The 26,197-nt window shown below is 41.3% G+C and overlaps 2 protein-coding genes across 5 annotated transcripts; one reads left to right on the plus strand and one right to left on the minus strand.

Annotated features, from left to right (window-relative positions):
- Positions 1-591: 591 nt before the first annotated feature.
- snx9b (sorting nexin 9b) lies at positions 592-14,649 on the minus strand. Of its 4 annotated transcripts, none has more exons than XM_034143987.1 (19): positions 14,352-14,649; positions 13,116-13,202; positions 11,953-12,027; positions 10,676-10,828; positions 9,994-10,071; positions 8,809-8,971; positions 6,344-6,479; positions 6,137-6,224; positions 5,849-5,974; positions 5,596-5,713; positions 5,377-5,507; positions 4,630-4,733; positions 4,435-4,538; positions 4,192-4,269; positions 3,930-4,006; positions 2,952-3,041; positions 2,292-2,406; positions 2,114-2,205; positions 592-1,982 (listed from the first exon to the last, which is right to left on the minus strand). In XM_034143987.1, the coding sequence occupies exons 1-19, from the start codon at positions 14,361-14,363 to the stop codon at positions 1,935-1,937; spliced, it is 1,875 nt and encodes a 624-aa protein (XP_033999878.1). In that variant the 5' UTR covers positions 14,364-14,649; the 3' UTR covers positions 592-1,934. The 4 variants fall into 4 exon arrangements, with proteins under 4 accessions (XP_033999878.1, XP_033999879.1, XP_033999880.1 ...); XM_034143988.1 differs by having other exon boundaries at positions 6,137-6,221; positions 14,352-14,648; XM_034143989.1 differs by lacking the exon at positions 9,994-10,071 and having other exon boundaries at positions 14,352-14,648.
- Positions 14,650-16,289: 1,640 nt separating this feature from the next.
- Positions 16,290-26,042, plus strand: moxd1l (monooxygenase, DBH-like 1, like). Its single transcript, XM_034143991.1, has 13 exons — positions 16,290-16,559; positions 16,692-16,838; positions 17,604-17,750; positions 17,907-17,987; positions 18,248-18,394; positions 18,501-18,603; positions 23,842-24,014; positions 24,122-24,210; positions 24,423-24,519; positions 24,649-24,708; positions 25,084-25,178; positions 25,328-25,427; positions 25,604-26,042. The coding sequence occupies exons 1-13, from the start codon at positions 16,290-16,292 to the stop codon at positions 25,757-25,759; spliced, it is 1,665 nt and encodes a 554-aa protein (XP_033999882.1). The 3' UTR covers positions 25,760-26,042.
- The last annotated feature ends 155 nt before the right edge of the window (positions 26,043-26,197 follow it).

The raw sequence follows: 26,197 nt of genomic DNA on the forward strand, positions 1-26,197 counted from the left end.
ATAAAAAAGTGTTTTTTGTCTACAAGAGCACTACTTACATTCAAATTACTCCAGGCATGGGTCTCCAGAGACCTTTTGCCTATTGGCAGGTTTCTGTTAATTTAGCGGGCATGTGTTGAGCAGATGTGGGCTGAAGGATAAAGGAAAAAAAACTGCAGGTCAGTTCATTTTAAACTATGGTAAAAATAAAATAATAAAGGTATTACAAGATTTTACACACTCAGTATGAGAGTATTTGTCTTATTGCTCCAAGCTTAGAAGCCCTAAACACATACACAACAAATATTGAGAATGCATGTACTGTGTGGTGCATGCAATCCTACATTATGTGGCCTCAACATCCAGCTGCACCTGATGGGGGCAGAGAGCTGTACGTGGGGTAAAAGGGCTCTTTCACTTGCCCAACTACAAGAGTGCACAAACACACTCTTTGACCCTTCACACAGGCTGCCGACTCATTCTCATTCCTATCCATCTCTACGCAAGAAGCTGCTAAAGCGAATAAGGGCTTCACTGTGAGTTATTCAGAGTGTGTGTGGTGTGCAGAGAACAAGACAAGGTTCCTTTCAAAAACACACAAAGAAACTCCCAATGAGTACAAATCATTGTTTAATAAATCAAACAGAATTTCTGCTCCTCTCCGAGTTACACAGTATTGCAAATACTCCTATACATAAAATAGTATCTCAATGACAAGAAGCACCTGATAGGTCAGATATAGAATATATTTATATATATATATGTATATTTTTCAGGTATCAAGTGATAAGAAAACAAAGCGTGAACATGATTAGAGACTGATTGCAAACTGGGTGGTGAAAACAAAAGCAAAACTGCAAACAAGACATAATCCATGGCTTCGCCCCAAACTCTACTTATAGTACAGATTCTTACAGCTAACATTGCTGCTACACCTTCATATAAAACACCATAAAATGGTCACGGACAATATTCTTCAGAAGAACATGGAGCGAGAAAGAGGGAGGTTAATGTCCTTTAAACGCTTTCAATCATGAACCCCAACTTACGTATCAACATCCTACATTTTGTCTTCTCTCCTGAAATGTAAACTGCAGAGTCATGGTACGCAGGCTGGGGGGGGGGCGGCAGCCAAGTCAACCATTTCTATTTCCCTCAAAAGGGGCAAGGCACGTGGTCAAGACAGGAAGGGGGTGGAGCTTCCTGTTAGCTTTTGAGGAAGTGCAGGATGAAAGGGGGCTAGGGAGTGCCAGCAGTGGACATACAGAGGACACACACTCTGGGCTTTGACAACTCTTACAAGACTAGGATTCATAAAAAAGCTCCACTGCTTTCACCAAAGATGTACTGACTTTTTCAAATCTTAACGGTACTATTTAGAGGCAAAACATATTAAAATACCGGGGGGGAAAAAGACAGTAAATCTCTGATTCATTGGCAATGCTGCTTTCAGAAAGGATGGCTTTTTTTTCTGTATAGGAAACAAGTGGATATCTTATCCTTTACCACTAATAACATGGAAAATGGCATAGTATTGATTTAAAATCAACTGTGAGCACAGGCATGTTGGCACCTAAAGCTTTACAAAACTTCAGATTAGAGAAACTCAAATCAATGTAGCACTTTTACTTTCCTGTATAACAAGCTGCAGGCCTGGACAAAGGAAAGTGTGTGTGTAACAAGTGTGTCTTATTCTGCTATCAATGCAGGCCCTAAAATAAGTGTCAGCTGCTGCACATGCTCATCAACGGTCCATTTACATCTGAGGGCTCTGGCGAATGTAACACCATGAGCAGGGACGGTTGGCAAGAGCAGTAAAGCAAGAGATGAGGTAAGAGTGAGAGAAAAGAAAGAAGTGACATTTAAATTAACAGTAGGGAAAAGTATGCCGTGTAAGCAAGGATATTTTGGATGTTGAGCTGGTTTAACTCTTCTTTCTTTGAGACTGAAGGCTCTCACATGGTAGTGAACTGACCGTGTGCTTCTCTCAGCTTTGCAGCAATCTGTGGATTCAAAAGAAGAAAAAAACTAGCGTGAATACAAAAGGCCGGCAGCTACACCCCAAGTGATAAGGCAACAAAAACTGTTACAGACTCCAATTTACTCTGTTAGATGGACGATTAAAATGCTTTACCGTCTCGTAAAACTTGACTTGCTCTTCCAAGTACAACTGCATGACCCTGTTGTAGTCATAGATACGGTTGCTATGGAAGTGGTTCATCTCAGCTGTGGGAGACACGGGGGGAAACCAGATGTCAGATACCTGTGAGAATAACCTCCAGCGCTTCAGTGATTCTGAGTGAGCGTGTTACCTTGTAATGCGTACGACATGGTGCTGACGCGCTTAGCCATGGTCACTTTGTCCTGAGGGGTGATCTTACTGGTGGCCACCAGCTTGTCGCCCTCCTTCACTTTGTCTATGGCTGCCTGTAAGAATCAAACAAATAAACACAATCTAAGAGTCTTCAGAGACATTGTAAGAAGACAAAAGACCATTAAACTTACTAGCTTAAGAAATTAAAAGAGAAGTAAAATATAAGTTTTGCATGTTCACTGCACTGGTATTTTCTGGACTGGGTTTCACCAGATATTTAAAAATCCGTTACAAATGTTTCAAGTACTTATTGAGCTTTTAGCTAATAAACTGCTTTCTAAATGAGGGGTGTAGCAAATAAAGTTGCACAGGTTAGAATTAGCCTTACCTAAGACACCTTCATAGTGTGTATATAAGTTCCTCTTCTGTACGGTTGTACAATCAAAAGCAGTAAAAAATGTAAACAGGAAGTCACTGAAGCATCATAAGCTTTAACATCACTTCCTCGTATAACAGTTTAGGAGGCAAACAAAATATGAAATGGTCTATTCTGTAAAAATATCTATTACTTTTTCCTCATGGTGGTGCAACTGGCTCCTGTCTAAATATATATTTGTTTTTGTTCTAATGATCCTTATGTGACTTTTTCCCAGCTTACCTTATGGACTCCGATTGTGTCCGGGAAGCATCCAAGAAGACCTTTATATTCATTGTTGGTCTCCATGACAAAGTGGAGGTCTTTCTTGGGCTGTGACGGGAGCAAAGAAAGAGACAAAAAAAAGATGAATGTAACCATAAATCAAAAACAGGAAATAACATAAAGCCCTGAAAGTGATAAGAAAAAACAGGAAGACATGTCAAAGGAGCAACTTCCCAAATGTTTAAATTTAACAAATCGGCCTCTTGCCTAAAACAAAAGTCAAGTTTAGAATAGAGCAGATTCTCCTTACAAGAACACAAATATTTAGCTAAAATATCCACATTTCTTTCATATGGTAATACGGTTTAACAACTACTTTATTGCCTTTTTCCAGAATTGATCAAGTAAATGCTGTGTGCAGAATTAAAGCAACAGTTACACAGCATTGTTTTACACATCTCTATCACAGTCCAGATTATCAAAGTCTACTAGCTAAACTACAATAATTCTACAGCAGATCTGACAAAAAGAGTCCGAAGCAGCATGAGCTTACCAGATGATTCCTCCCTCTCAAAGCTGCATGGTTATCAAAAAGTCCCAAGTTTGATTTGATCACACACCAATCAGACTACATAGAACAGTCTGAAAGCCACAAATAGTGTAGGAACTAGATTTAGGAAACACTAGATATGAATTTGCCCTTGGCTTCTTCCCTTACAAATACAGGTATTTAAGAACAGGACGCTAGGTTAAAGGGGCCATTAAAACGCCACAAACAGGAAGTAAACACTGACCGCAAGCAGGAAATGTTCAGACATTGCGAGATATTATGGTTATTGATAGAGTTAACACAAAACAATGTAGTTGAGAAAGACGCAGAAAGGGAACTCTAAGACCTTTGAGGAAAGAGAAGCCTTTCCTGAAGGGAAACAAGTGGAATATATTATGCAAGACAGGCAAAGGAAACACAAGATTTCTAATAATAGTACTACGTACCTGCTCTGCTACCATCTGAGCTATCTCTTCGTATGTCTTGCCCGCTGCCGTCATGGCGTCAGTCAGGGTCGACTCGCCTGAAGGGGTTAAAATGTTAAAATGTCATCGCCGTGTTTCCTAATAGCATCCGTGTGCCAATTTGTTACTTCCCTGCCAGGACTTCCTGCATAGTAAACAGTATCTCATTTTGCTTCTACCATTGTGATGATTCCATTTTTTGGGTTCTCATTGAAAGTAGTTGTATTGGTATTTATTGCAGTACCTTGGTATCCACTGCTGATGAAAACAGATGAGAGGTTTTGGAAGGCTTTGCCGATTCTCTGGTACTCTTTCGGCAAAGCTGTGGAGGGAAATAAACGACAGTGTGAAGGAATTATGTCTCGAGTTCACAAAATACTCAACACAATGATCCATTGTTAATATAAACAGCAATTAAAGGACAAATTGAATGTTTGGCCTGTGTATCGTAAAACATTTATTTAGCTTCAGTGCAGTGTTTACGTACGGCCTGTACATCTCTTCCAGTGCTCGTTGCCCACTGTGAGGATCTCCTTTACCCCGTCATCCATCGCTTTGGTGAACCTGCTGAACTGCTCACATTTCTGCTCCCTGTGGACGGGGGGGCACACTTAATGTCAGTGCTTATTCAGTGCGTTTATTTTACTATTTACAGTGGTTTTAAAGTTTGATTTTAACTCACACTTCAGTAGGATCCAGGTCCGCACCTTCCGGCTCTATCGTGGAGAAGATCATCACTCCTACCGTCTCATCCTTCTCTGCTTTTCTTTTCCCTGTTTTCCAGTCCTGTACCAAAGAATTCCTCATTTTAATTAAAGGTCCCCTATTATACTCTTTTTCATCAATATATTATAGTTCTCGGATATATACAAAACATGTCTCCGAAGTGTTTGACTCCAAACACCAAACAGATCATGCATTGCAGCATCCCATAATCCCCTCTGTTTCAGCCCTGTTTCAAAAGTGCTGATTCTCTGTCTGTTACTTTAGATGAAAATAAGGAGCACGCCAAGATATTTGGTTAAAAAGAACACAATGGTGCTCTAGGAGGAGATTCAGGTGATGGGGGGGGGGGTATCTTGGTTGGTTATTGGCTAATGGTTACACAAGCCAAAAAAAACATTATGACATCACAAAGTGGCCAATATCTGATCAGCTCATTTTCAGACAGGTTTTTATATAAATGGATCAGGACAAAAAGAGAGAGAATCTTTTTCCCTGAAACTTTCAGAATCTCTTCACACAGAGGGGACACATGTTTATATATAAAATACATGAAAAAGTGGATTTTGCATAATAGGTGACCTTTAAGCAAAAAATAGAATCCCCACTTTGAGTTTCAAGAATTTCAAAGTAGGGCCTTTAAATCCTTCAATAATACAATCTTAGAGGTACAGATCTTTTGAGAAATGGAGGAGCAAAAGCATACCTTCTCGTCCTTGTAGGTGAGGAAAGTCTGGAACACATCACTGCAGGAAACGACCGGGTGCCTGCACATCCTGGTCATCCAGCCCTGCAACCGCTCCATACGCATCTTAATGAACTCTTCCTCAAACCGCCCTGGAATAGAGGGGAGAAAAGATAAACATTATTTACTTATGTTGTCGTAAGCAATTTTACTCTTGGTCTCAGTCCCAGTGTCTCTTACCTGTCACCTGCTTGTCTGGTAAAGAGGGGATGGGGATAGCTGACCCAAATTTGTCCAGCAGCCTCTCATACAGCCAATCAAAGTGCTTGTATCTGTGATTGACAGTTCGGTTTGTGGTCTGCAAACCAATAACATAGAGTTTAAGACACTGGTTGGCGTATAAACGTAACTTTTTTCATTATATTAACCATATTTATCCAGCTTATTTCACTGAATATGTAAAAACAATCATTAGATTATACTGGATACTTACATTGGGTATGATTTGGTACTCGATGTAGCTCTTGAGCCCGTACAATTTTGAACCTTTCTTGGGATCAGCCACCACGCAGTCTAGCTGAGTGTCTGGGTAAGACCACACCGGACCCACTTCACCAACCTGAGCAGAAAACAAAAGGTCTAGATACCTGCGACTCTTCATCTAATGGCAGTCAAACATACATTCACACTGGAAAAAACTGAATTCCAAGCTATGAGACTAATGAAACAAATTGTGCTTTTCATGTGTTAAGATACAGCATATGGCTTTTAGGTAACCTACATAGATTGGCAGCCTCTCTTTGCTCTTAGCGAGCTGCTTGCACAGGAGGTAGAGCTCTGGGCCATTCTTGGAGAAGCCAGGAAACCTGCTCAAAGAGAAAGGAAAGTTTGAATATTCACCATGACGACACTGTTTTGCTGCTTCAATACATGTTTCAGAGAGCTCAGGAATCTAAAGCCTTGTGTCTTACTGCCTATTGAGTCTTACTTGTTGAGGGATATTTTCATTGAAGACGCATGCACTCCTCCTCTCTGCATCGCTCCGCCGTCTCCAGATTCTGACTCGGGGTATCCTGTGGTGGACTTGTCATCCCACTCATCGTCCCACTCATCAAACTCCGCTCCTGAGGGCAGATACACGCACACGTTGGTTGTGTTTTAGGCACACACAATACAAATTCAATAACCCTACTGTACAACATGTAAATATACAAGAAGCTAACTGAGTATTAGAAGCTTCAGGGGAAGATGAATAGCCATTTGTAATAGAAGAAAATAGCTTTCGCCCTATTATAACAATTAAAACTAGCAGGAATGGACATTAAAATGTTCCATCCAGTTTATTAGTCAAATTCTTAAAATCACTGTTGTGTTGGGTAGAGAGAAAATGACACGCTGCAGAATGAGTCTGCTTAATGTTATCTAGATGTAGAATATATTAATGTGATATGGGTTTCTTATTTCATTTCCTGAATACTCAGCTTATCGTATCTCTGTGGTCTTGAACATTAAAAAAAATTACAAAGATATTTTTCCAGAGGCTATGAATGCAGTTTCACTAGCTCAGAGGCATGCAGCACTCAACTAAAAGCTATCAGACACACGTAATGTTTGTGATTTAATAACATGCATCACAAGCTAAACTGTAAGCATGTACACTGACCTAAGCTTTAAACCTCCTTTTAACAACTTTATCCTATCTTCCGTTACTGTTCTCTGTTTTTGGTAGTGCAGACATGCTGTGAGACATTATGAAACCAATCGTAAAAATAGCAATCACAACAAAAGTCTGAAAAATTCTAAAAGTTTTACCACATGTATCAGAAGAGCAACATACTGTAACCTAGTCACACTCCTCAAGTCACAGCTGACACTTTCCAAAATCACAATAAGGTTAATAAAGTGTTAATATCAAAGTACAAATTGATGCCTCACACACACATGCCTTTTAGGGATTCAAATCATTATCAACTATTTGCTGGAAATTCTCTTCATGAGCACTTTTTACCAGTCCACACACAAATAAAAAGAAAAGCTTCCAGCAGGCGATGCACGGGATACCTGTGTAATCGATAAGGTAAGGATATGGGTAGATGTCTTTGGCGAGAAAGAAAGGAAGAAAAAAGCCTGTTATTTCTTCTTGTAATTTATTCCACCAGTCAGTTCTATTTCTACAATAACAAGTGGAAAATAAAAAATTGAAAACGGACAAAAAACTTGTCAAGTAATCTGTCCTTCTGAGTCAGGAGTGAGGTTAACTTTTCCATAGTCTGGCAATAACAGAGTCATGATTTGGTTTCTCTGTCCACGTGTGTCTCTGTGAAGGGAGTGGCCGGAGGCAGGCGACTGAGCAGAAACATGTCTGGGAGTTAAAGTCACTTTAAATCTGTAAAGAGCTGGATGAAATGTTTGCATTTTAATAATATATACTGGATGGAACTACCTGGAGTTTTATATCAGAATGTTATCTGTACATTCTCAAGTATTTCTCTTAGTATTGGGTTGAGTTGAAGTACAGAAAACAGTACTGTCCTGAATATATATAATTTATATTGCACTTTAGAGAAGTTGATTTTAAGAATCATTTGCCACGACAACTTGACGTTTACTTCCCCATGGGTTTTTATAATCTTCCTAGTTAACATAAAAAGCAAAGCCCCAAGCACATTTGAAAACATCTTCTGTTTTACAAAAAAGACACATGTTATAGTTGCAGATAATCTCACTGTTCTCAAATATTAACTATAGGATCTCTTTGATTTCCCCCCAAACAAAGACATACAGTATTACCACATCTCTGGGAAACTATGGGACCAAAAATCTTAAAACATACATAAGGTGTACATAGTCCTGTACAAAACGATTCACAAGCTACATAATCTAACTGTGCTGTAGTGCAGTACAACACAAGCTTTCTTATTATTAAGAGTTTTAATTATTATTTGATGAATTTAAGTCAGCAGTACGTCTTGGCTTTCTGTAACAACCATATTGACTACAGCCATATATTCTTTTCCCAGAACTACAGTTTAAAATAAAAGTAACCATAAACTTTTTTGTTTAACAAGACAATAAAGCTAAGTGTGACCTTCCCATGCATGCAATCACAATAAAGAGCTCAAATCGAAGTTTTAGCACCACAATTTCCAGATCATTATGGCTGTTACCTTATAAAACCTAGATCAAAATACATTAAAATAATCCTGTTAAACATTAGGGAGTAAACACAGATCAACAGAGAAGAAAGCAGAAGCAGCATCGTCTTCATTTCTTGAAATTATCATTGAGGTTTTAAATAGCAATGCCGAGTAGTTAATGTAATCCCAACCACAAGAATGAAAGTTAACATTTATAAAATAGCACAAGCTAATGGGCAGTGGCTTTCCTCTGCTGACACGTGTTGTGTTTTTGACATCCGGCTAATCATGGTTTTCAACTGAAAGCTGTTCTTACCTGGGCCCTGGTACGCCTGAGGGTGGCCCTGTGGTGTGTTGCCCCAAGGCTCTGCAGGGCTCTTCCCAGTCTGGGTGCCCTCTGGATTGGCCGCCCAGTTATTGTTGGAGCCCCCCGAGGGGTCCGCGTTCCACACCGACCAGGGATCATTACCGTTACTCGCCTGCAAGAGACGGAGAGAGAAAATGTGAGGAACGAAAGAATGACAAGCATGGAGAGGGAGAGGGAGAGGGGGAAGCGAACACAGAGGAGGGTCCGGGCAAGTTTAGAGTCTGTTTAATGAGACGCTGACAGAAGTATTTAAACAACATGCTTTTTCAAACACCTGATGCAATCTGGCCTCTAACAGGGAACATTTTATGACTTTGTATATTCTGTTGAACACGTGCAGAAACTCTAAAGGCAAAAAGCTGCATACTTGAAAAAAGAAACTCACTTACGATGTTGAATATGCATACACACTTCCACTCTCAAGTCCTCACACACATTAGTTTGAACAGCGCTTACAAGATGAAAATGCAACTGCATGCCATGCTTGCGGTGCCGCCATATTGTGAACCACTATGAGAACTTGTGTGCACAGGCATGCAAACATTTATGTGTGCCCTTTGTAGGTTAATGCTAACAAACTACTAAGCTGTCTGAACACAGAAATAGTGCAAAGTCACTTAAAAAAGAAAGACATCATGCACACAGACATACAGAAAAATACTGTAAATAATCAACCATTATTTTCACCAAAAAAATGCTGCAATGACAAATGAGCACAGAAGAACACAGCACTTTTCAGATTCAGCAGCACCTTTACTGTACACAAATATATCACATTGTAGAGAATATTTTTACGATTTTTCATGATCATCTGGAGGAAATGTTTGTGTTGTGCTCTTATGATTCATCTGTGTGATTCGTCAATTATATGTGAGATACGAAGATCACTGACTCTGATCTTTAGGCTTTGAGATTCCCTGTAGTGCTGATTCATAATTGACTCAAAGGTAATAATATAAAGGGCGTGGAGATCGATTGGTGGCGTGAGTGTGCACTGTGGAGCAAGGTGCACGGAGAGTATGAGATCATGCTTATGCAGGCAGTATGAGTGGGGGGGGGGGGGGGGTATCAGACAGGAAGGGGGCTTGGGGGGTAAAGGTTTTTTTTCCACCACCCCTACGATGAGGCGGTTACCTCATCAGGGGACGAAAGGTAGGGGGAAACTGGGGTGTCGGGGGTGTCCGGCTGGGGACCTAAGACCCCAGCATCCACCTTGAGGGGAAAAGAAGGTGACATCATCACAAAGCGCCAGCAGGGAAGGGTTACACTCGGCATGGGATGGGTTAACGTGATGCTGGATGTGGATGTGTGAGTTAGGGTGAGAGAGGGAGAGCATGAGGGATAATGGCTGACACATTTCCTGCCTTGACTCAACCCCTTACTGTGCCCAAATTTCTACTGACCCAGCAGTACGCTCACAGTAGTGGAACTTCCTGCCTGTTAAAAAACACATTTCACTAGTTCCACAGTTTTTCACTAGAGCTAAAACTGAGTTATAAATGACATGTACCACAACGATGAATATCTTCCACAGCAGCTGCTCTCACTTCTGCATCTCTGGGGTTCTCACAAGCTGCACGGATATCAGCAAAACTCTGTCATCACTCACTTCTGCTTTTCTTCAACATCATCACATACACATATATTGATTGAGCGGACAAATAGGCAGGTGATCGTTGAGGTATTATCGATGTAAAAAGGTATTTACGTTAACTTCTCTACTGATGGTGGCTGAAATTAGGGAAGTTATGGCTGTATCTTAATCTACAACTCTAAATACAGGTCAGAAAATAGCCCAATAGAAACATAGCATTACCTGGTTTTGTGCAGGTGCTGCTGTGGGAGCGTAGGAATCAAAGATGGACAGGTCTTGAGTAACAACCCCAACATTTGGAGTAGGTGCTGGAGGTCCTGCTGCTGGGAACGACGGTACTGCTGCTGGGAACGACGGTACTGCCTTACCACCAAACTACACATTTAAAAAAGAAAAGTGAGAAGGGAGAGTGAACAGTCCCTTTAGGAAAACACATCAAGATATTCCATAGCGATTTAACGACTTTTAAAGGTACATTCTTCAGTGGTTATGTGATCCCGTCTCATTGGCATTCCCTGGGTTTGCAAACTGGGCTTTATCCAAAATGTGTCATGATAGCAATGGCTGTTGATACTTAAACATACACATCGACATCTGCCAGTAGACCAGTAGAGAGCAGTGAAATGAATTGTTCTTCTAGAGAAACAGACTGTGACCTTAGATGAAACATAAACAACAAGTGCAATTGTGATCAGAGTGTTTTTATGAACAGTCTGGGAGCAGCTGGAGAAGTCATTTAAGGTCAGACAAGCACACACATCCACATGAGCGTGTATGCTCAGTAAAGCGGACAGATAAAATCTGTGGCAGACACACATAGTACATTGTTAGATGTTTCAGTGAGGCAAAACTCTTTAAGAAATGTCACAGACTTTACTTTTTAAACCCTCTGTTAGGGCTGCTCAATTAATCGTATTTTAATCGCAATTACGATTATGGCTTGCAACGATTACGAAAACAACGTAATCGCAATAAAACGATTATTTTTGTATTATTATTATTACTTTTTTTTTTTTTTTTTTTTTATTACTTTTTTTTTTATTGGTTTTTCAGTTGAATTATACTTAAAGTTCAGGGTAATCAACTGTTAAAAACATACTGTTCAAAAACAAATTCTCCAATAGATTGATGTTTTCAAAGTAAATGGATAATCGTTTTTAATAATCGTGATATCAATTATTGACCCAAATAATCGAGATTATGATTTTTGCCATAATCGAGCAGCCCTACCCTCTGTGTCTCTTTTTGAATGTCTTCAGCATGAATCACATCCCCATGATGAGCTCAGAGTCAGTGGACACACAAACACAAACCCCCTAATCAGCAAAACCCTGAAGGAGGCATATCCTGTTGTGATTTTGGGTTTGCACAAGAGACAGCCAACTGTTTACAGTCCAGCACCACAGATATCTAACAGTTACATGATAGGGTGTGCTGTTAAATCCTTGTTTTTACTTTGATAAAGAAAGAACACATAGTACACTAAGTGTGTATCTTACCTCGATGTAGTCTTCAGGCACCAGTCCAACCTCCCCTCTGGAGTTCTGTGCTTCAATCCAGCCGCCTCCAATATTCTGAAATAGAGTCAGGCCAAAAAACAGCGTGTTAGCAAAACAGACCTAGAGCAGACAGAAGATGGTATGTTTTTGAATCACATGCAAACAAAAGATCACACTACTGGGAAAGATTGGTGATAGCAGAAGACAAAATGTGAAAGCCAACCCCGTTTTGATATATGAATCATCCAGAGAAAGCTTCATTTATAGCTAGACTCATTCAGTTTGATGTAAGGACACATTTCTACGAGTAATGTGTTACTATGTTTGATCTGTTGCCACAGAAATACTTAGTCATAGTGTATGAAGTATTTGAAATGCATGCAGAAACCCTGTAGAAAGAACATTTCTACAGAAAAACGTTGTAATTTTCTCTTATATTGTATTGCATTTAAGGAAATAAGGCTGGCCATTACATGTTACAGTACTGACAATTACCTGGTGAACTGAACGAGTATCTGTACATACTGTACACTTAAGCTCCCAGGATAAATTCCTCCACAATCAGTTTATTTAGAGAAGAGAAAAAACAGTCTGTTTCCTGATACAGTAGTTTCTGATTGGCAAAGACCGACTTTGATTAGAAAACTATGCAGGTCAGCACACAGTGTGTGACCTTTGAACTGTTGTCGGCTGGCTGTAATGACATCATGTTTACTCCCTCTCTTTTTGTCCTTCCTCTAAACGCGCTTGTGACACGTTTATTTACAATCGGAGATCATGTGAGATGGGCCTTTATAGGATTGTTGGTTTTGAATATTACAGGATCACATGAACATACAAATGCTGAGGTGGCATCACGCAAAGCTATCATAGCTAAACTACACTTTTAGGTCGAAAAAAACCCTTAAACTCACAAAGAAATAAAAAGATTAGCAAATGTACTTTCAGTCACTATTTTAACTTTTTTAATTAAAAAAACGTTTTATTCTCTTCGTGTCAGCACAGCAGATCCATTCTTTATAATCTGATGAAATAATGTACACTACATCAATAAAAAAGTAAGAATTCTAAATGATGACTGCAAAACAGAAACGTCATTCAAACAAGCTGAATACAAATAAAAATGACAGCTAAAAACCAGAAGGAAGTTTGAGGCATTCTACCTTGTTAGTGATAGTGAGGGTCTCTCCTTCTTTCACCGTCAACTCGTTGTTTCCGACCTCAGCAGAGAAGTCATATAAAACTTGTGCCTGAACACAATCAAGAAAAAACATACAATACTTAATAATAATTGATGAACATATATTTTCATGTACACACAAACACACCTTATGCCACCCTCTGGATATTAACTCTTGCAGTTAAATTAGGGCAGGGAAACATGCCAAACAAGTTTTTCTAGGCATGTTATGATAATTCTTAACACCAGTATGAGCCAAAAACAAGGTCAGAACCATCACATTACCTTCAGTTAACACATCAGCCTGAAGTTCTTCTCACACTGACCTACATCTCATCTGCCCTTTCGCCTTTTTTTGGGGGGGGTCACAAATCAAAACATACATGCAACAGTGGGGGGTAAAACTGTGCATAGTATTCTAAATATGACTTGGTTTTTCCGCATCTTAGCTGATTTTTAAGTAACCCCTCTCATTTGATTTTTTTGTCGGTCCCTACTACCTCTAGTCTACACTGTAGTTCACATACACAAACTGTAGTTTTGAATATAGACATTTTGGGTGAATCTGTTAAGTTTTCGAAAGATTGTTTTTATAGATCCTGGAGACTAGACTCGTATTTTTCTTTATTTAATTTAAATGTTTTGTTTGTAGTGGGATGCTTATGTTTAGTTGGTAGGAATCTAGTAGCACAAACACAAAGTTGTAATCTCAGACCCACCCACCGATTTACTGTATTATAACAGCAATAACAGAAATATGTTTATTATGTTTAATACAATGCAATTAATGGTAAAGAAGATCAAATATCACTGAATACTGCACTGAATTAACGTAGCCATACAGACTCTAAAGACAACATTTCCCAGCATTCCACGGGGCAAGAAATGACCCGCACTGGAAAGGTAGTAAAATGTCACAAGACACTTTCTTTAATGAGGCACATTTTCCATGTAGTATAGCAGAAACATTTGTATCACATTTACTGCATACAGATGTGTCGTAAGTGTTCATTACACGATACTTAACCAAAGTATTGACTCTTTGTAGCTTATCGAGTGAAGTGTACACTGTAAACCCAATGCGAGAAACTACAACTCTGTGCTTCAACAAGTCCACACAGCCCGCATTATTCGCAAAAATACAGCTGTCAGGGGAAGCTTAGGCAGACAATACACCCGGGTTGACGTTTAAACAGCCCAGAAAAGTTGTCAGACGTACCTTAAGCGCCATTGTCGAAGCATTGATCAATCATTACAAAACAGGCCCTGCGGTTTTCAGGTTTTCCAATCCTCAGCTGGACATTTCCCCCCGCTGCTTTTCAACTAAAGGAGACGAAACGGTATTTCCTCCCGGTGAATATGCGCCGCAACACAGACTTCAACACATTACTAAAAACTGTTTGTTGATTAAAAACTCAAAAATCCTTGAAAAGGCGGAAGGAAAGCACCAGTTAGTGTAGCTTCAAGTTTGAAGCGCGCACAGAGCTGCTGACAGTGCGGAGGGAGTGACCTGCAGCACCGAGAGAAACCGGAAAGGTAGGGTCGCTCCGACATGGCCCTCCAAGACATGTATACATTTAGTTTTCAAATAGAAAATACAACCAGAAATAAAATACAGATAAGTAGGCTAATAAAGAAAACACCATAACTAAATAATATGCATTGAAAATGGTTGATGTTAAAACCACAAAAAATCAACTTAAAAAATAAGAATAACACAAATGAATAGGACCTATTGTTTATTATAATAATAATAATTATTATTATTTTAATATTGTCATTAATTAGCCTATAACTATAGCCAAATGATTCCAGCTAAATGTTTTACTTAAAACAATTAATTATAATTTCTTTACACAGTCCTTCTTTTATTAGTTCATATTTTATTTTCCAAGATATTTCAACAATGTTCATACTTTCTGACTACATTAGGTTAAATTGATTTTTTTCTGAGTCCAAGAAATGGTCCCAGTGGTATTTTTGTAATCTTAAAACAGCAACTAGTGAGTTTTCTGACATTGTTGTTGATCACAGCTGGCTCACAGGCTGAAAGGGAGGGACCCTGAACTAATTTATTGTGCTGCAGTCGGCCTCTGCTGGCCTCAATGTGCTATTACATTTCAAGCAGGGTCTCCCAATGACTTCACTGTGGTCAGGATCAGAAAGGCCCACATAGCCTTTTGTACATGCATCTATACTGTTCAAAGTGTTGGACTTCACATTGAAAGACAAAGCAACAAAAGCAGTGATGATATTTTCTGTTTATTCAGTGCAGCACTCCAGCACACATGTTTATATCTCTTTGCTGTATACTGCAGAACAAAAAAAGGCTCGATTGTTTAGAAAATTGCAGGTGCAAAAAGGTTTGAATGCCATAGAATAGACATTTTTGAGTTGATGCACAAAGTGTTTTGACGAGACGAAAGTTGATGAAAATAAATAAAGGCCAACAGCTTTTACATTTCAAGTTGCAGCCTTGTAAGCAATTTACATGTTAATGTCTTATATATACAGTCTAATGTATACAGTAATAACTGAAGCAGTTGAGCTTTCAGTTAGGGGTATAAAAGCAATTGAAATTTAACAATGACTCACCTGGAGTGTCCGCTGGTGTGTAACCTTGTCTCTGGCCAAAATAAGTTAAGGTATAACTTTCATTCCTGCTACTTCCTAGTCACCTCCTCATATTTCAAACACCTGAGTGGTCTCATTCGTCTCCATGTGTAAGAACCGGTGGAACGGGTTGAGGAGCTTAGAGGGGATGCAATAAGTAGGTAAGGTCTGCTGCCCACCTGACCACAGCCCGTTGAGAGACACAGAAGGATATGAGTGTGTCATTTTTGCAAAGACTTGGCTTCCAGGCTAATGATTTCCCAACCTCTGACATGAAATACAATCAACTTGCAGATTTGACACTGAGAATAAACTATACAAAAATAAATATATAGCCCAACAACCAGAAAAAGGTCAGAGCCAACGTGTCATTTTTGTTCACAAGGGCAAATGCAAAATGACAGAGCATTTTTTTCCCGTATCACTTGAGTTCATCTAGCAGCGCAGGTGTGTCGGAGGAGGAGGAGTAGGGTAAGAGGGGATTTTGGCAGCTCTACACAGACTGTGAGCTCAGTTTGAAGATTTCCAACTTCACAGAGACATCATGCATTCTCTGCTTCCTTTCCTCTACCTGTTCTCGGCTTGGACAAAAGGAGCATGGGCTGCGGACCCCACCATGCCCTTCATGGAGTACCTGGATGAAAAACATATGGTCTGCCTAATGTGGGGCTTTGATAACCTGAAAGGAAACATCACATTCAAGCTGGAGGTCAACACAACAGGTTGGGTGGGCTTTGGATTTAGTCCGAATGGAGGCATGAAGGGGGCAGACATGGTCATAGGGGGAGTTGGGCCCGATGGAAGTTACTTCACAGTAAGTCATAGATATTAACATGTGAAGGTTGTTTTTCTTTTCATACGTATTACAGGCAAAATATGTGTTGGACAGCAAGCACAACATAATATCTTTCTGCTGTGTGAAAGTTGTGCATTTTTTGTCCATTAGGATCGACATGCATTGGGAAGGTTTGAGCCCTTGGTGGACGAGCAGCAAAGCTACACTCTCCTCTCTATGAATGAAAAAGATGGCCAAACCATCATGTCCTTTCGGAGGTCCATTCAGTCGTGTGATAAGGAGGACTTCCTTATTACTGTAAGTACATTCGGATATTTTGTCTTTCATCTTACAGTAAATATATTCTGCATGTGTGGTATTTAGTATTGGCTACGGGGTTGGGATATAGTAAACTCACAACACAAGTTGACCGTGGTGAATTTCCATTATCAGGATTTGGAGATATTTGTCAGGGTATATTTCCAAATAACACTGAAAAAATTATGAGATTGGAAATGTCCGAAAAAGGTCAGCCCAGTTAAAACTTTATAAAGTGCAAAAGATGTAAGAATTTTGAGGTACCCCATCGCAAATGCTGCTCTTTCCATGGGAACAACACATGCTGCATTACTCTCCAGCTCATTGTTACTATAACTTAGCCTTTGATTGTCGTTTTACACATTGGAGCTTAAAGCTCAGGTTTCTAGGATGCTAGTATCCATGTTACCTGTGCCATAGGATTTCTTTTGTTAGGTTCACCTGAATCTTCGTCAACAACTTGAAGAAGCATTGAATTGGGTGTTTTTAGATATGAAGACAATGGCAACAAAAGAAAAAGGAGCTCAAGATTTTGTTTTGCGTTGAAAGTACTACACAACTTTGGTGATAAACCTTGTTGTATGTGCTGACATATCCTTGTTAAATACAAGGTCACAACATCGATCTTGCCTGTAATTTCAATTAAAAAAAAAGGTAATTATGTTGGTAAATGTATAAGGTTTTCCACTGAATTAAACCCCTTTTATGTTGCTTTCTTTTGTAGCGTATCATATTTGTTGACTAAGACTGTTCTCTCTTTTATAGGCTCAACCTATTAAACTGATTTACGCCTACGGATTAACAGACGAAATAAAATACCACAGGGACAATAGAGGCACAAAGGAGCTCAACCTGCTGGAATATATGCCCAGGACGACCTCAACCAACTTCCTCAGCGCCACAATGGACAATGTACGAATAATTTAGAAATGTGATGACAATGATACACAATGCTTACTTGTGGGAACATTTGTGGATTTTCTTAATTATTTGTATTGCCCTTTCAAGTAATCATCCATCTATCTATCTATCTATCTATCTTACCTTTTTACTTTATTGTTTTATCAGATCACTGTCCCGGCTTACCGTACCTACTACTACTGCAAGAACATGAAGTTGAACTTAACTACAAAACATCATATATATATGGTAATCATCCCTTCTTTTTGTCATCACACCCATCAACTGTCAGGTTTTGTTTGGATTAAAGTTCAATAGCAAAACAAGTCTTACGTAGTTACAATGAAAATACTAAATTGATAATATAAGCAAGTGTCTTTTATTCATCTCTAACAATGGGAAACATGACTAGTCCTTCACCCAAAACAAAATGGACTACAACCATCATGGTCTTTATACATATTTCATCCTTCATTTGCTGCTCTCTTAATCTTCTGACTCTTCCTCAGATTGAACCTGTGATCGAGCAGATTGACATCGTGCATCACATGCTGCTGTACCGCTGCCCCTCCTTTGTGACGGAGGAGGGCGATAGGCCGTGCTACATGGGAGATACCTGCTTTGGGGTGGTGGCTGCATGGGCCGTGGGAGGAGGGGTGAGAAAGTATCAAGGGTCTCTCTATGAATGCTTCAAATGTATTGTCTTTATTTTTCTGTGCATATCCATGTCAGTGTTTCACGTTGTTTTCCTGAAACCCTCAGGTATTTGAGCTTCCAGAAAATGTTGGTATTCCGATTGGAGGTGTGGACAGTGATACAATGTATAGACTGGAAATCCACTACAATAACGCAAGAAAAGAAGCGGGTACAGTACAGTAGATCATTTTCACTCTGTCTATCTGTAAAGACTGAGTGAAAATGTAAAAATGTTTTTCTCAACAATGTTTTTGTAAAGTTTGATATAATGTCTAATGCAGTCGACATCATATCCACAAAGGCATGATTTGGCACTAATAAGAAAAAAATGTTTAATTATTTGTCATTTGCTGACTATTGGACACAAATATAAATATGCTGCCTGCCTTTTCTCATAACATTGTGTGTTTGGGTGACACCCCATTTGGAAAAGACAAGATGTGTTCTGTAGGTCAACTGTGACGTATGGATTCTTGGACCCCAAAGCAGAGACAGACACAAGTTAAGCTCAAGGTGTTTAATAAATAATAGGCCAAGGCAGGTACTGAAAACAGGGAGCTGGCTGGCTGCAGAAAGGTCCAAAAACAAAGCAGAGGGAAACGTCCCAGGCTATACTCGAAAAGTAGCTCAAAAACTGCAAAGAAACAAAACAAAACTCAAGGCTGCAGAAAGGCACTCTGGATCGTTGAACAGCATTTAATTATCTGGCAGAGAAGTGAGGTGAGGGCCAGGCTCTTAAAGAGCAGGTGATTATCTGAGTGGGAACAAGTGTGCCTCATCTGCAGCCAGGAGAATACCAGCCACGCCCCCTGTCACACACCAGCCCTGCAGAGAAGGAGAGACAGAGTAGTGAGGGGTAAAAGGAGCAAAACAGGAAATAACACAACAACAAAACCCATGCATAAACATAACAGTACCCCTCCCTCAAAGGACGCCTCCTGGCGGCCTACCAGGCTTATCCGGGTACCGGGCATAAAAGTCTCTCAAGAGATCAGGGTCCAAAATGAGCGAGAAACCCATTGTCGCTCCTCTGGCCCATACCCCTCCCAATCCACTAGGTACTGGTAGCCACGGCCCCGCCTTCGAACGTTCAGCAACCGCCGTACAGTGAAGGCCCGGTGGTTGTCGACAACGCCCCCAATGCCTGGCAAAAAGCCCTCCATACATGGGAGGAAAACTGCGGACCCCTGTCTGATACAATATCCTGAGGGATACCATGCAGCCTAAAAACATGCTGGGTGAGAAGAGTGGCAGTCTCAAGGGCAGAAGGTAGTTTAGGCAGGGGGACAAAGTGCACAGCCTTAGAAAAACGGTCAACGATGGTCAGAATAGTGTCGTTTCCGTCTGATGGTGGGAGACCAGTCACAAAATCCACCGCAATATGGGACCAGGGCCGGTGGGGAATGGGAAGGGGGCGAAGAAGACCAGCGGGGGCCTGATGTGAAGCTTTGCTGCGGGCACAGACGGAACAGGCTGAGACGTACTCCTTTGTGTCTGCGGACATAGTGGGCCACCAGAAGCGTTGTTGAAGTAGGGCCAGGGTCCGAAGAAAACCTGGATGGCAGGCTACTTTGGACGCGTGTCCCCACAGGAGCACTGGAGATCTAGCATCGGGGGGAACAAACAGCCGGTCTGGTGGACAATCCTGAGCCGCTGGATGGTCCTCCTGGGCCTCCTGGACCACCCTTTCAATCTCCCATCTAGCAGCTCCCACGACACAGGAAGATGGCAAAATTGTTTCATCTGATGAATCCTCCACTGGGGGGGCGAACTGCCGGGACAAGGCGTCGGCCTTCACATTCCTGGAGCCAGGCCGGTAGGTCAAGGTAAAGTTGAACCGTCCCAGGAAGAGAGCCCACCGAGCCTGGCGCGAGTTGAGCCTGCGTGCAGAGCGAAGGTAAGACAAATTCTTATGGTCAGTCCATACTACAAAAGGATGGGTGGCTACCTCCAGCCAGTGCCTCCATTCTTGAAGGGCCAGAACCACTGCCAGCAACTCCTGATTACCAACGTCGTAGTTCCTCTCAGCAGGGGTCAGCCGGCGAGAGAAGAACGCACAAGCGTGGAGCTTCTGGTCTGAGGGGGAACGCTGGGATAATACTGCCCCCACTCGAGAATCAGAGGCATCCACCTCCACCACAAACTGGACCCCTGGATCAGAATGAGAGAGAACAGGAGCAGTGGAAAACATACATTTCAGTTTTACGAAAGCTGCCTCAGCTGCAGGAGACCACACAGAAGGCAACTTGACAGAGGTTAGTTTAGTCAGAGGTACTGCTACCCTACTATAGTCCCGAATAAACCTCCTATAAAAGTTGGCAAAGCCCAGAAACCTTTGCAACTGCTTCCTGTTAGAGGGAGTGGGCCACTCGGTCACTGCTTGGACCTTGGCGGGGTCAGTCCTTAATTGTCCTTTGTCGACGATAAAACCCAGGAAACTCACAGAAGAGGCATGAAACTCGCACTTCTCAACCTTAACAACATCTCAAGAAGTCTCTGTAGTACTAGCCTTACATGCTGGACATGCTCCTGAGGAGTGCGAGAGAAGATCAGGATGTCATCAAGGTACACAAAAACAAACCTGTTTAACATGTCACGCAAGACATCATTAATCATAGCTTGGAAAACACCTGGTGCATTCGTTAACCCAAAAGGCATTACCAAATACTCAAAATGTCCCAGAGGAGTATTGAATGCAGTCTTCCACTCATCCCCCTCCTTTATTCTCACCAAGTGGTATGCATTGCGAAGATCCAACTTAGTGAAGATTGTGGCTTCATGGAGGGGGACAAAAGCAGAGTCAATGAGTGGAAGGGGGTACTTGTTCTTGACTGTGATCCCATTTAGACCTCTGTAGTCTATGCAAGGGCGTAGGGTCTTATCCTTCTTGTCCACAAAAAAGAAACCTGCGCCCATAGGAGATGAAGAGGGGCGAATGAGCCCAGCAGTGAGTGAGTCAGAGATGTAACTCTCCATGGCCTCCCTTTCTGGCCTGGAGAGATTGTACAGTTTACTAGATGGAAAGGGGGTGCCAGGGAGCACATCTATGGCACAGTCGTAGGGCCGGTGAGGTGGCAAGGATAGTGCGTGGTCCTTGCTGAAAACCTCCTTGACGTTGTGATATTCAGGGGGTACAGAGGTGAGATCAATGGGTTTGGGGGAATCTGGTGCCCTAGTAACTGTGGGGGGTACAGCAGAGTGTAAGCAATGTGAGTGACAGAATATACTCCAGTTAACGATAGACGAGTTGGCCCAATCTATGTGAGGGTTAGGGAGCTTTAACCACGGAAAACCTAAAACGAGTGGCGACATGGGTGAGGGGATAAGGTACAGGGAGATAATCTCGTGATGGTTACCAGAGAGCTTGAGGGAAACTGGAGCAGTACGGTGGGTGACTTGGGCTAGGAGTCTCCCGTCTAAGGCAAACACATCTTTAGGTTCAGGAAGAGGCTCAAAGGGGAGCTTAGACTGCATCACAAAGTCAGAGTCAATGAAATTGTCATCCGCACCAGAATCTATCAAGACCTGAAGCGGAAAAGAGGCCTGAGACCAAGAAATAGTACCTTTGACTGGGATGCGGTTGGAGGAGGCTGAGTTGATAGAGGTATGGCTCATCAGTACTCCCCCTGTTGCTGATGAGCCAGGTCTTTTGGCTGAGTAGGACAACCGGCGCGGAAGTGACCAGCCTGGCCACAGTAGAAGCAGAGTCTCTGATGAAGACGGCGTTGACGTTCTGATTGGGTAAGCGTCATCCTTCCCAGCTGCATGGGTTCCTCCATGAGGAAGGGAGAGGCCTTGGTAGCAGGCGAAGCACTGGAAGGCCAGGAGTCTGGAGGATGAAGAGAAGGTCCAGGGAACGCAGGCTGTCTAGGAAACTTGGACTGAGGGGGAAGGGAGGTGGAGCTATGCTTTCCTGATCTCTCCCTACGCCTCTCGCGGAGGCGGTTATCTAATCGTGTCGCTAAAGAAATCAACTCCTCTAAGGAGGAAGTTTCATCCCTGGCAGCTAGTTCATCCTTTAAATCATCATTTAACCCCTTACAAAAAATTCCCAGCAAGGCCATGTCATCCCAACCGCTCTCAGCTGCAAGAATGCGGAAATCTATAGCAAAATTAGCAACAGAGCCTGAACCCTGGTGGAGTGAAAGGAGTCTTTTACCAGCCTCCTTCCCCCTCACTGGATGATCAAAAACCTTACGCATCTCTGCAGTAATAGACGGCAGAGACTGACTGATAGGCGAGTTGCTGTTAGATATGGCAAGGGCCCATGCTGCTGCTTTATCACTCAGTAGGCTCATAATAAAAGCAACCCTAGATCTATCAGTGGAATAAGTGAATGGTTGTTGCTCAAACACAAGACTACATTGGTGCAAGAACTGACTACAAGACCCTAAATCTCCTGAATACCTGACGGGAGTGGGGATAAAGGGCTCACGAGGATTGCAGGGCTGTCGTTCCGGATCAGCTTGAGGTGGAGGAGCAGGATCTGGAGCTTGAGCATTGGCAAACGTCCCAGGCTATACTCGAAAAGTAGCTCAAAAACTGCAAAGAAACAAAACAAAACTCAAGGCTGCAGAAAGGCACTCTGGATCGTTGAACAGCATTTAATTCTCTGGCAGAGAAGTGAGGTGAGGGCCAGGCTCTTAAAGAGCAGGTGATTATCTGAGTGGGAACAAGTGTGCCTCATCTGCAGCCAGGAGAATACCAGCCACGCCCCCTGTCACACACCAGCCCTGCAGAGAAGGAGAGACAGAGGGTGTTTCTCAATCGCGAGTACGCTTGCTTGGTAGCACATGTCTGCCGAGCATCTTGCTTCAAAAGCGAGTCAAGAATACTTCCTGGCATTCGGAAAACAAAGTGTGGAACACGCTAGCAAGTGTGCAGGTGTGCGTCATATGAGAGGCCCCGCCTTACATCTTCCGCCACAGATTTGGGGAAATTGGTCCGTGCGCAAAGCATTGTGGGGATTTTAAGACCGCGAAGTCTACTCATGTGCAGACTCGATATTTCTCCAAACGGAGTACGCCGGGCTCGGTAGATTTCCAGGTATACTGGAGATTGGAACAGTACTTCGGCGGCACTCGATGACGTAGTATGCTTGAAATAGTGGCTCTGAAGCAGCTTTACTCGCGATTGAGAAACACCCACAGTAGTGAGGGGTAAAAGGAGCAAAACAGGAAATAACACAACAACAACAAAACCCATGCATAAACATAACATCCCTTATGTGTGTTACATCACTAGAAGCGCAGGATGTGCGTTTTACTCTACATCAGGACTTAAACAAACTGCATGCATAATGAAACAAAAATCAAATGCCAGGAATATATATTGACTTACATCGTTGTTTCACTGAACAATACTAAGATTTAACATGTCTATATCCTGTCTCCCTCTCTCTGTTTAGGTCGGACAGACAGTTCAGGACTGAGACTGCACTATACCGCCCAGCTCCGGCAGTACGATGCGGGCATCATGACCACAGGTGTTTCCCCATGGACAACTTTGGCCTACAATATCCCTCCAAAAGCCCCTGAATTTCCCACCTACGGCGTGTGTAATACCACGCTCTTTTCAGAGGTATGGAATTATTCAGTATGGATTTCATGGAACTGAGACAAGTAAAGACTTACTATTTTTGCTTGTTTATGAACGTATCCCTAATAGTGTCTACTTTCCAACCTCAGCTTCTGAATCCTGTGCCTGAACTGCAATTCTTTGCCGTGATGCTGCACACTCACTTAGCTGGGAGGAAAATCAGAGTTGTCCACTACAGGTAGGAAAGAGAGATAAGGATATGCTTTATGTCAGTTAATATTAAAGTTTAAGAAAAAAAGAAACATTTATTTTTACAGTACCAAATACAGTACCAAATTGTTGGTTTCTATAAAATATTATCTAGGGTAGTTGTGTTTTGAAATCAAATCAAGTTTTGGTGCAGATTATACATTCTACTATTGTTTTCTTGTACAAATATGAACACTTTAGGAATGGAACACAGACAGGCTTCTTGGCCTTGGATGAAGACTATGACTGTGGGTTGCAGCAGACAGTCAATTTGGGGCACATCACAACCGTGAAGCAGGTAAGTCTCTTTTGCCTTAATGCACAGATGCGATGCCCATGTGTTGCACGACCATTTTTTAATAAGTTATTAGTTGTTCAAGTTAAAAACGATGATGTATGATGCCACATTTCTGTTCTCCCACTACAGGGTGATGAGATTGCAGTGGAGTGCACCTACGATACTTCCGATCGCACCAATGTCACTATTGTGCGTAAATACAGATACAGTCTGCTTTAAATTAAATCAGTATCATCAGAGACATATAAAGGAAAACATAGTAACATAAAGACTTGTATTGAAACAAATAAGAAGTATTATATTTCATGTATCTATTTGGAACTGTTACTATAAACCTTATAGTGGGCACCTTAACATGAACAAAAAAAGAAATGTTCCTTTCTTTACAAATAAATTACATCACAATTTTGAAGAAAAATAAAAACTGCTCAGAAGACAATACAACTCATAAATCTAAATTATTGGAGTGCATGGCTGTCATAGCACCATGCACTGTTTGAAATCCATTTGCTTGTAAAGAGAGAAACTCATGTCTCTGCCATGTTTCATGTTTTCCACGCTCAGATGGGGTTAGGATCTTCTGACGAGATGTGCCTGGCCTTCCTATACTACTACCCTGCAATCAACATCACCTCATGTGTTAGCCACCCAAACACAGGGTACAGTATCTATCTATAAGCTAAGACCTGATGCACTGATTCACATAATAGTTCTGGTTATAAAACAGCTTACATCCTTGAACTATTTGTTTCGATCAGATGTATTTCATAATGCTGTTTTGAAGTAGCTGTGCACTCATTTCTTACAGCATGTCTGAGAACAGCAAAACTTCAGACCAGAATACGATTGCTGAGCAGGAAAGTTTAATGAAGAACCTCCCACAAATGCAGTATGCCTTCGATGACAAAGTAAGTAACAGTCTGAATTGTTTGACAGGGTATTTTCTTTTTTTTTTACTTTGTTAACATAAATACATTTTGTTGAAGAATTGTTGTTTTCCTCCTCAGTCTGTCATTGCTTCCACCAAGTATAATAACATAAAAAGTTATTTCTATATTAAACCATCTGGGTTGTTTTTTTACAGCACAACTACTCAGTGAACGCACATGGCACAGTCAGGGATATGATGGAGACACCTGTCAGCTGTGAGACTAGCAACGCGGCCAGTGGACTCAGCACCTCCTGTAAAATAAAGCCGGCAGGAATCATACTTGTGTTACTCTACATTGCAATAATGTAACATGGTTGTAGCAACAGTAACCATTGACATCTTGATAAAGGAAGGCACAGTTGATCAAATCTATATTGTTTCAAACTTTAAAGAAGAGTGTGTATTCAAATGTCCTCCTTTTATTTTTGTATTGCATATGTTTAGTCTTTATATATTGATTATTAGTCAATGATGAACTGTCAAATTGTTTAGCAACTGACATATTGATTTTCATATTGCGATTTACTGTCACCCTGTTTCATAAAATACAGAAATACCTGCCTGGGACCAATGAACTACACACTAAAGTAAAATGTTCCACTACCTACTTAGATGCATACTATACCAAGAAGTAACTGGAAGGAATTCAGCAATCAGTCATTGTTGAATATATATTTTCCATTTAGTATGCATATGCCATGATTGTGCATGTAATATATCATGTCGGTTTTCATGTATTGTGTTATT

This window comes from Trematomus bernacchii, unplaced genomic scaffold (genome assembly GCF_902827165.1).
Source record: "Trematomus bernacchii unplaced genomic scaffold, fTreBer1.1, whole genome shotgun sequence".
In the NCBI taxonomy this organism is placed as follows: Eukaryota; Metazoa; Chordata; class Actinopteri; order Perciformes; family Nototheniidae; genus Trematomus; species Trematomus bernacchii.